The sequence below is a fragment of the Xenopus laevis genome, chromosome 4L, assembly GCF_017654675.1.
Source record: "Xenopus laevis strain J_2021 chromosome 4L, Xenopus_laevis_v10.1, whole genome shotgun sequence".
NCBI lineage: Eukaryota > Metazoa > Chordata > Amphibia > Anura > Pipidae > Xenopus > Xenopus laevis.
In genome coordinates this window covers 100,168,499-100,180,087 of record NC_054377.1, presented here as the reverse complement: position 1 = coordinate 100,180,087, position 11,589 = coordinate 100,168,499, and the positions used below count along the sequence as shown (strand labels likewise).

Here is an 11,589-nt window from a genome sequence, read left to right as displayed (position 1 = left end):
GCAGACTTGTGTAAACAGTCACTGCAGCTTCCGGAAATAGACCTGGAGGGAGCACACATAGAACTTACTGCGCTTAGTTAGTATTTGCAAGACAGGTCTTTAGTTACCAATACTCGCGTTGTCAGGGTACATCTAAAGCTACAACGACCTGGAATTGACAGCCGCTAAAGGCAATTCCCATTGATTCAGTGGGCTTCCGTACTTTGTGACTGTAAGTGTTTCAAATAAAGATTTACAAACTTCAGTCGGCGTCTGCGCGGCATTGCCATAGCAATCTGTTCGGCGTACGCCCGCCCGCCCTTTGTTTAATTACTACGTCTCCTATTGGCCGAGGGCCCAAGATTTTGTTTTCGACGCTAGTTCAGTTCTCCAGTGATTGGCGCCTGCACCGGAGCTGTCAGTTGGGGCGGAGCTTATTTGTTTGTGGAAATCTGCTTGCGGTGTGGGAGAAAGTGAATGTGGGGCGCCTTAATACTCATTCACCCCGAGTGCCCTGCTGGCTGTGGTAAGTGGGAAAACCATGTTTTGCTCGGTACGATCTGTTTATACACTCATTAGTGATATTCCTGTCACGCTGCATGCCATGCTACTGAAAGTATTCATTCTCTGTCAAGAGGAGTTGGTCTGTGTGAGGGGAGGTTGCCCGATATGTGCCTTCATTTATATACAATATAACACTGGTTTGACATCGTGTGAAACCTTTACTGTAACGCCATGCTGTTCCTATACATCCATTCACTACTGCTGGCACTCATTTGCTGCCACTTCCGCTTCTTTTCTTTAATGCACTATTCATAGTTCAGGCTCTTGTTCCAATCAATGTTTCATGGTTGCTAGGGGCAGCTGAACCCTAGCAATCAGTTTGCGCAAATGGCAAACTGAAGAGTTGCTAAATAACTCAAAAATCACAAATAAAAAATGAAAACCAAATGCAAATTGTCTCAGAATATCGACAAATACAAGATTCCTCTGCACTCAACCCATTATCAATATATTTAAGACAGAGACATTTTGTGCATACTGCTACTGAAAAATGCCTTACACTTTAAACAAAACAGGGATTGTTTGTCCATATATTGCAATATATTTAAGCTGGCCAACTACGTCAAAGTCATCCCATATCTGGCCAGTCCTACGCTCAATTTTCATCATGAATCCGATGCAATTTGAGTGTAGGACTGGTCAGATATGGAATGACCTTGAATAGTTGGCCAACCATGCATTGATTTTAATAAGAGATGTAATGGATTGAGTGCAGAGGACTCTTGTATTTGTCTATATGTATTTTGTGGTCACAGCCTCATTGCACCCCCGCCTAATGGTTTTAAAATTAGCGGTGAGCACAACTTTCCCTTGTTTGTCTCAGAATACCACCCTCTACATCATACTAAAACTTCATGTAAAGGTGAACAGCCCCTTTAAAGGGTTTGTTCACCTTCCAAACAGGCCTGAATTTGTGGAAAGGCTGCCAAGGCCTAGGGCGGCAGGATTTTAGGGGCGGCATGCTGCCCAACCACACCAACATTGGTTCAAAAGCACTGGGGATGCGCTGGGGATACAATCATTTTTTAAATTCCCATGTGCCAATCCCTATTGCTCCAGATTGTCCAGACAATGAAAATGTGCACATATAAAAGAGAGGGGACAGGGGCAACAAATGTTAGTGTCTCTGGTGTTTGAGTCTGGCAGCTCAGTAATTCAGGTGCAGAGTCTAAACTGTTACTATTTTGCTACATTTACTTGATACATTTCTCAGCAGCGTCTCTTGAGTATTAGCAACTATTGTATCTATTCTAACAGCTGCCTGTAATGAAAGCCAGAGATTATGCTCAGCAGAGACAAATATAAAAAATGTATCAACTAAATGTATCGATTTAGAACAGTTTACAGGGTCGACGACCCCCCCCCCCAGCTGCTTCAGAAGGTGAAAAATGACACTTTACACTTCAATATTAGAAAAAACGGTCACACATAGAGAATATATAGTCATTGAAAAAAAGTCGTTATTTCTGGTGATCTATCTGAAAATGAACCACCCCTTTACGGATGTCAGGTGACATAGCAAAAGTATAATCTTACACAATTGTGCATAAAAACATAAATATCTGACAATTTCTTTGTACAATGCTACTTTATTATTTGGGGAACTCCACACAAACATAACTTAAGCTTTTTTAAAAGTAAACGTAATTTCAAGCAACTTTGCAACATACATCAATTAAAAAATATGCAGACTTTTCATGATTTTTATTGGTTTCTGTCAGTTCCCTAATCCTTGCCCCCCTGCTCTCCTACTGATCTGTCTGACTACTTTGCTGAGCTGGCTGACTATTGTTACTTTGTATCAACAGCGATCTGTCCTCAGCTTGCATCCTCCAAACCCCACAATTCCCTGCACACGTGATTTCAATAAGGAACAGAACATCACAGTGCAATGCATTGTGGGTTATGTAGTTCCTGCATGCTGTCTGTAAGCTGTGGAGAAGTTGTTACAATTTGTAACATCAGTGTTTAGTCCCTCCTTCCCTGCCAGGATTTCAAATGATGCAGAAAGAGAAGAACTGCTAAACAGCTGGATTTCAGCATAGAAAATGGCATTTATTCATACTTTTTGAAGAAACATTACTGTGATGGGTATATTATGGGTTTCTGTGTTATGTGGGCCTCTTTATCAAGTTTTGGTTTGGAAGCCAGAGTTCCCCTTTAATATAGTGCTTCTGTTGTGTTTTTAACTGTGTAATAAAATAACATGTGTAATTGTTTTATATAGGAACTATATTATACAAATGGAATTAAATATGCCGACATATAACGATCAAATAGAAGAACCAACAGATGGTCTGCTGTTAATGGGCAAACTAATGCAAGGAGAGTGGAGTATAGAGCATGAAGATGAAAAACGGTCAGTGTAAGTTTTTACATGTCTTTCACCACAATACTGTTAAGAAAACGACACAGGTGTAGAACTGGTATAATTTAATCAGAATTATTACTTGTGTCAGTAATAAGCTATTGGGTTCATAGCACATGGAACTTTTTTCAGTGCAGTGTGTTGGGGTGCAGCGTTTCTGGGATACATAAAAATTCTGCACCCCCATAGACTTGCATTGAAATTTACACCTTTAGACAAGCAACATGGTATGATGAAGAGACCCAAAGAAAAAATCCACTTATAATGGAGTCATCCCAATACTTAGACACATGGCAATAGGAACAAAAAAGACTTGAATTCACACCCCCCAGGAGTCATCAAATAAATAGGTTGTTGGCTATATACCCATTAAACCCTACATAGGGTCCTATACTAAATTTTAAGCTGACGTTATATGCTGTTACTATATAATATTGAAAAACTGTTAAGAATGTATTCACATTATTATTACAATGTACAAAACTACATAATGGAAACATACTTTATTATGTGATAAAAAATTAAATAACATGTTTTTTTTAAATGTTAATATAATTATTGCTTTTAAAAATATTTATATAGCTACTTATATAATTATTTCTATGGACAGTAAAATAATGCTGCTAATGTCAAAAGATAAACTGTTTTTTTTAAGGGAACGGAAAACGGAAATTTTAATGCTAATTTGTAGGTCTTTTGTATGTACCATACCCAATGTTGATAACTCATTCTGCTATCATCTTCAGTGACCATTCTAGTGAGCATTCCCTAAGCAGAGTTCCACTCGGGCTCACTTTGGAAGATCTTGAGCAGTCCTGTAAATCCAGAGAGAACCTACTTAGAAGCAGGAACACAGTTTCCCAAAATGCTGGGAACTCTCTAAGGACATTCAAAGATAAGGTAGTATTACATTTTTAATTTGCTTTTAAGGGTTGTGGATTTAAAAACATTACAAAGCACCATGCTATTAATTTGCATGTTTTTTTTCCAGCCCACCAACTCACAATCTGGATCATTAATAAGAAACACAGAACAACAAAATAGACAATTAAAGGAAAAACTTAATTTTCTTCAAGAACAAAATGCATCGCTGGTGTCCCAAAACCACTCTCTCATGAATAAGATTGACTGTGTACAGACAGAATTAACAAAGTCCAGATCTAGAGTATGTAGTATTTAATCTGTAACATTTCTCAATAATACTATTTGTTATTGTATTTCACAGTGGAAAACAGGAAATACTGATATTACTTACAAATAGAATTATAAAAGTAGTGTAATAGAAAGAGTGCATCAGCATTTAAACTTTTGGAATATTGTACAGTATCAAGGTCACATCTAAATGAAATACACTTGTAATCCTGTTAGAGGTACTTTATTCTTTACGATAGCATATTTTATCAAGCAGGAGTATTCTCTACATGATGCTTCTGTTTAAAAATAAAGCCCTAAGCTTGTGTTTCGGGCTGAAAATGCCTACTGGGACATCTTCAGGCTGAAAATTGCCGGTACTAGTACTGACATTGGTTGTTCAGTGGACATGACATTGGTATGCTTTATTAATTACTGCACCTTACAAATATATTTTATGTACCAGAATCACTAAGTATGACATGTATTAATTTTCACCCTTAAAGCACAGTTTCTAGGATTATTTTACATATGAGAAATAGACTAACGGCTGGATGAATAACTGGTAAAAATTGGTTTACCCCAGAAATGGTGAAGGAACTTGAGTGCCCCATTACAGTGGAAGAGATGTCATGGGCCTTATCCAGTTTACCCTCTGGGATATTTCCTGTACCGGACAGTTTGCCAGTGCAATGGTACAGATCAATAGCAAATATAATAATTCCAATTCTGTTAATAGTTCTGTTTGATAGTTGATAAGAAGACTCCATCCCGGAATAAAATAAACTTTCTTAAGTTAGTTCTATTCTATGCTCATAAAAACCTGATTAGGAACTGGATGAGAAAGTCTCCTTTAACTGTATTACAATGGGTAAATCTTGTTGAAGGGGCACTCCCATTGTATAATTACTTATGCAATGTGAGGGCAATTACAGTTATTTTTAGAAGGATGGAGTTACTGGTTAGATAGCTAAAGAGTGGTCTCCAACAATATGGTATAATTGTTGGATAGAATTTTTTTTCCTTCTCTTGTCTCCCCGTATGATTAGTGTTCCCTGCCTTTAATGGTGTACAATAGGATATCTCCTACAGAAAGCTCTGTTTGCAAAATCAATAAGAATGGTATTTTTAGGAACAGTGTTTTGTATATTTTTGCATCTATAGGTTTAGCTGTTTCTATTTCTTGTGTTCATGTAATTTTTTGGACTTTTTTTCCTTGATTTCTACTTAATTTTATTTACTTTATTATGTAATGGAACCAATTAAAAAATACATATGAGAAATATCCTGCATCGTATATCAAATGTCTGGTTTGTGCTTAGTTTCCCTTTAAAAGGCAGGTTTAAATAATGAGAATTAACATGTTTGTGGCTACTTCTTGTAGTATTGCAGCTTGGATTCTTTTGTAGGGTAATTTCATTCTTGCAGTACAGGTTGTCAATAAATTTGATACTTTCTGCATTATAAAATAATGGCCTAAATATATAAGGAACGCAAATCAGAATGGTGTGAGTCTTTGCTTATCAAATTGTTCTCCAGCTAGGCATGTGGGTTGACAAATTGGTTGTGCTAAGATATATACCCTGACTTATTTACATTGCCTGTTTGCAGGATATTGTCATAGAGTACTACCTTTTGCTTTAAGTTTTTTTTTTCTTTAAGATCCGCTATGTTGAGTCTGCAATTGGAGCAAGGGCAATGAGATTACCTGATCTGGAGGAGCGGATACTAACCTTGGAAGCCAAAGCTGATGCTCAAGAGAAAGCCCTTAGGTAAGCAATGTGTTTTTGTGTATAGACTAGGATAACTGATATGTATTCTTAACAAACAAGCAACTGTACATGCAAATTATAAAGAAAGTTAGTTTCACAGTGGGGTTGCATGTATGATGTCAGTTGTCTTATGCATGAGATATAACATAAATACAAATACAAAATGTTCGATGGAAACTAATAAAATTGTATAAAAGCTTAATGATACCTAAAATAACTAATATCTAAGGCCTATAGCTGGAGCTGATAAAAGTGTTACAAATTATGTTCTCTTAGCTTCTGTGGAAGGTTGTAATTTTTTAATAATACATAAATGTTTATATTTGATCAATTTTTCTTTTAGGTTATGTTAAATTATCTCATTGTTGTTTTTAGAACTACTGAAGATCATTTAGAGCACAGTCGGCATATCTTGGCTGAAAAAGAGAGGATTCTGCAAATGTTTAAAGAAGAGATGAAGAAGTTGAAAGAAGAACTGTTTGCATCCTGTAGGTTATGTAAGAGGTATGGTCTAAAATTATTCAACCCTTCCAGTGCCAAAAGTTCGTAAAAGAGCCTTAAATGTCGAATTCTATAATGTTTGTAACAAGTTGTTATTTAGTTGCCTTGCCAATAGTTCTTTTGATTGAGATTGGTTTCGTAGTCATTAGAGACAGAAATGCATCTCACTAAGCTAGTTTGACTCTAATTATTGTGTGTATTTTTTGTTTTACTTTTTAGAACTGAAAAACAGAGAAACGAGGCACTTTTTAATGCTGAAGAACTTACAAAAGCCTTTCAACAGTACAAAAACAAAATGACTGAAAAAATGGAAAAGGTACTTTATACTTCAAAAATATCTATCATGCCAAAGATAAAAGTGATATATGAAAAGAGACAATGGATCAAATACATTTTACACAATAACATTTTTTATACAGATCCGTTGAGTGTGGTGTTCTATATTTATGGATACACCTGCACCTCATCTGACTTTTTTTCTTACACAAGTGTTCCTCCTTAATTCTTCATTTTAGATATATTAACAGCCTGTATGCCACAAATCCCGGATTTGGTTCAGATTTGTCTGAATTCAAGCCTTTTTAGGCTGTTTTGGTCAAATTAAAGTGTCAATCCTTAGATCACATGATCTTAACACTCTCTCTCACACGCGCTCGCACACAAACACGCTTTTTCTTGCATGTAACCTCTACACACACACACTCTCATTATCTAGCTTTAGGATTATGTTTATGCAAACATATTTATATTATATTTATAATATTTTCAAAAGGGTTTTCAAACTTTTAAGCACCATGGTCACTATTGGTTGCCAGGGAGTATCTTGGCCTGTGCTGTTCCACCTATAGGTGGTAGGGCTGGTTAGGTTTCTCTCCACGCTTTGCTCTTTCTGTGTCTGTATATTTGCTATTTGGCTATTCATGGACTTGCGGGCTGGTAGTATCTAATCAGTATTACTTTTCCCACATATTGTTGAGGTTTATTCATTTAGGTGGAAACACAACTTCCCTCTTGAAACTGCTCTTTGACAAGCTGTAATATTTATTTCTCCCATTCGTTTTTCATTTTCTAGTATGAATCTTAGTTATCATTTGTAAATAATTGTTCTTATTGGATTTCTAGTATTACAAATTACAAAGTTTGGGGGCAGTGGAAGGCATAAAAGATGAGTGGTAGGAGGTAGTGACCTGCCTCCTGGTGGGAGGGGCTATTTACTCCACAGAACTTGATCATGAGTTATTGTGGGATGTGTGTAAAAATTCTGTTTGTTACTACTAACCAGTGCTGCCATCGGAGGGGGAACAAGTGTCCCGGGCATGAAGGGGGGCCCGGCAGTGCTGCAGCCCCCCTTTAGAGCGTCAAAGCCTGCGGCCATTTTCTAAGTCCCTAACAGCCGAAATGCAGAAGTGCCGAACAACCGAACTCCCGAAGCAGCGAAAATAGCCGAAGCCAATAGCTTTTTATAACTTGTGTGTAGATGGGGTTACTTTTTTAACGCTGATGTCTGTGTTGTCTTTTAACTGTGATGTGGAGTGGGCGGGATCTGGGGTGGGGCTTGGGCACCAGTGTGGGCAGGCCCAGGGGGCCCTGAAAATTTTGTTGTACAGGCCCCCATGATTTCTAATGGCGGCCCTGCTACTAACTAAAAATAATTTTGTCTGGCATAACTTTAAGTTGCTGCACTGAAAGTATGTGTGTGTGGCAAAAATGTGATGTGCAAATCCAATACTTTATCTGTTTGTCTCTTTTTCCAAAAATGAGATGGTGTTTATATTCTGGTCTTTGTCTATCTTATGTCTTTGTTATTTCCAAAAAGGTTCAGGAAGAAGGGGAGCTGCTAAAAAAGAAGTTTTCAAACTGTGAAAAAGAACACGATGCTTTGCAGCAAAAATGTGTAATGTTGGATACTGAACTGGAAAAGTCAAGGGATGCCTTAAGGTATACTATAGTTAAATTACTGCAGAAACATATTTTAAACAAATATATGTACCAAATTGGCTATTGTCAATGTGTCGCTCTAAAATGAAGGGCTTGCTCAATTAACCTCTTTCAGGATAGTATGAATTATTGCCTGCATAGATCATATATGTAAGTGTTCATAACTTCAAGGGATCATGTTAACAAATTAATTTGCACTGTATTAAATCATTACTGTTTCAGGAATACTTTATTTATAACTCCTTACTATTGATTTTCAGAAATTTACAGTCAGAAAATATAAACAGCCAAGAGAGGCATCAGTGTGTTGAAGCCAAAAATGTAGAACTTATTTCTCTGTTAACACAGTCTAATCAGAGAATTCTTAGACTTGAAAGTGAACTTGAACATAAAGAAAAAGCACTCCAAGAAAACATGGATGAGAACAAAGCAATGAAAGATTGCCTCGCAAAGTCCAAACAGTCAGAAGTAAGATTTAATTCTGTGTGTATGACAAAATGTTTTCCTTTGCGTTTATAACTACAGTATTGCCGGTGTGCATAATTTTTAGATTAGGGACAACGGCATGCACAAAATATGATGTCACTTCTTTTTTTTTTTTTTTTTTTAAACATAGCAAAAATATGTAGTGTCAAGTAGAAATAAAAGCAACTGTTTTTTCTTAGGTATTTGTCTTTGAAGCTCATCTATGTTTTTTTCTATTTTTTATTTTGTTTTATTATTCATTTATAAGCCAACAACAAAAATTTGGCAGGTCAGTTGGATAGGAGATTAGGATGTCGGTTTTCATATATATCAGTCCACAACTGAAAACAGATATAGGGGAGTACTGTTATAAGCAACTTGCTTATAGGGGTTATTCTAGCAAGTACAGCTATAGTATTAGAGGGCTCCTCAGAATATAGTTCCTTAGGACATTCATCCAACCACAGCTGCTATACTGGTTCTCATTTTGTACCCAAGTCCACAGTGAGGCAAAACATCATTGCAGCATGCATACAGGGCAACACCATGGTAGAGCTGTTTAAATGTTAAGAATATTAGGCAATAACAGGAAAAACTAAAACCTCAATAGACTTTGAAATCTGAGTATCTTAAGAAACAGAAAACTTTATTTTATGCTGTTTAGAGTTATTTTTATCAGTGAAAACTCTCAATACTTTCTTCTAAATAATTGTGTTCTGAATATGTTGAGCATGCAGTCAACAGAAACATAGCTGCTGTGTTTAAACTTCTAGTTGACTATAAAGCTACTATAAAGATCACAGGTGGGGTTCTGCAACCTGGCAGCTTTTAAGTTTTTGTTATGCTATTTCCTTTGAAAATTTATAATGACATCTAGAAATTAACAATATAAAGAGAATTTGCAGCATTCCTATATGGTCATTGCCAGTAATTTCATGTTTTATAAAATGTGTGTTTGCACCTTCATGCCAATGTGTAATTATTATGTACAATGTACTGTCATTATGATTTCTACACCCAGCCTGTACAAAACAGCTAGCTTGCTTGTGTATTGTGAACTGACACTGTAAATTACGTTTAAATATTTTTTTATTCTTTGTTATTGTGAATAGACGATCTCTGATCAGCCAAAAGAACAACCTGCAGATTCTGCTTCTGATGGCAGTGGAAAGCTTATTGCAGACCTAAGGTATTTGTTTGATAACAAATTTGTTCTGTCACATTTTGTCACTTGTTATACTTTATGGCCATCACATCTTCAAACTTTAGGATTAAACATGATAATTAGATTATGGACAACTTGTTTGTGCATTGGTAATCTACCTCAACATTTTTAGTTAAAAAAAATATATAAATGATTCAAACAATAGGCAAAAAGTATGTGCGGTACTCGCTCTGTTCATTGAACTATTGATGAACATGAGGTGTACTGCCAATTCAAGCTCAAATAACAACCATATGCAAATAAAATGTAAATCTACCCCTATGGTGCCCCTATTTGGTGTATTCTGTATCATAGGCTGAACGCTGCAGAATTTGTGTCTAGTAGTAAGGAGAGCATACCTTAAGACAGGATACCGTTTCTCAGTCGTGTATGTTTACAAGTTTAGTAAATTTACAGCCATTTATATAATAGAAAAAATTATTTTTGAAATACTATATCACAGATTCTACAAATTGATCTGTTTATTTCTAGGGCAAAACTGTTGATCAGAGAAGCAGAAAACAAAGAACTTCAAGCTGAACTTGTAAACAAGAAGTTACTAACCAACCGCTATAGAAACAGTCTAGAAAAGAATTGTTTGGATGCACTGGAAGCAGAACCAGTGAAACTGAACCTACAAAATACAGGTAGGTACAGGTCTACTAATCATACAAATATTTCAAGCTTGCCACAAAAAAATACATTAACAATGGCTTCTTTTCTTAACTTTTAACTGCAGCAATATATTGCATTACCTTCAGTAACACTGAGATTAAAACAGTATATTGTCTTTCCTGTTCTTCTTTACCTTATAAGCTAATTCAAAAATAATATTTTAATAAACATCCATATCAGAACTACATACTAACATACATCGCAAGCAGATAAGGAAGAACATGTATATTTAGTCTTTATTATATATGCATTTTACATGTATAATATATAATATATATTTTAACCTGATAACAGGTTGCACAATACGCAAAATATTGGAACAGTAGTCTTTTTTTCTCCGCTATTGCTATCAACATCTTATATAGTCTATATACTCAGATCAAGCTATATCTGTTTTCACCCCTTGATCACAATGCACATTTCACACATTACAGCTAGACATCGTCACTAATTCTAGAAAAGCAATTTTGGAGCAAATAAATGGGTTTTGCCGGCACAGTGGATGCTTTTACACCTTTAAATTAACTATTAGTATGATGAAGACATTTCCTTAAAGGAACAGTAACATTAAGTAAGTGTGCTGCACTAGTAAACTAGTGCGCTTGCTCCAGAAAGTCTTAAAATGGATAATCAGATTTGGTGGGTCGAATCCCAAGAATAACCTAAATGAACCCGAACATAGTCCTCTAAGAAGAAGGTACTAGAAACTAGGAGAAATCAAGACATAGAAGTGGACAGATAAGGTTTAATATGTAATCTTTATTTTTACTTTTTGATTCAGTTTTGATATTTTCCATTTATGAATGTACAGTATTTAATATGACTGTACATCACCAATGACTATAACATAAGCGCTTCCCTCTGCGTAAGAGAGCATTAAAATGCAATTTGAGATAAAACCTAAACAATTCTGTTTACCTGACACTGTGTACAGATATCTAAGTATATTATTTAAAAAGAAAAATATTCACTAGATGTGTTTTTTGTGTTTT

General features: G+C 35.8%; 1 protein-coding gene across 4 annotated transcripts in view; it reads left to right on the top strand.

Annotated features, from left to right (window-relative positions):
- Nucleotides 1-88: 88 nt before the first annotated feature.
- ccdc18.L (coiled-coil domain containing 18 L homeolog) overlaps nt 89-11,589 on the top strand; it is a 46,762-nt gene continuing 35,261 nt past the window's right edge. The window contains exons 1-11 of one of the 4 annotated variants that reach the window (XM_041589116.1): nt 89-211; nt 2,771-2,902; nt 3,658-3,811; nt 3,903-4,076; nt 5,705-5,814; nt 6,190-6,318; nt 6,535-6,631; nt 8,132-8,253; nt 8,514-8,721; nt 9,831-9,907; nt 10,415-10,569. In XM_041589116.1, the coding sequence (XP_041445050.1) occupies nt 2,787-2,902; nt 3,658-3,811; nt 3,903-4,076; nt 5,705-5,814; nt 6,190-6,318; nt 6,535-6,631; nt 8,132-8,253; nt 8,514-8,721; nt 9,831-9,907; nt 10,415-10,569 (1,342 nt within the window). In that variant the 5' untranslated portion in view covers nt 89-211; nt 2,771-2,786. 4 annotated transcript variants of the gene reach the window in all.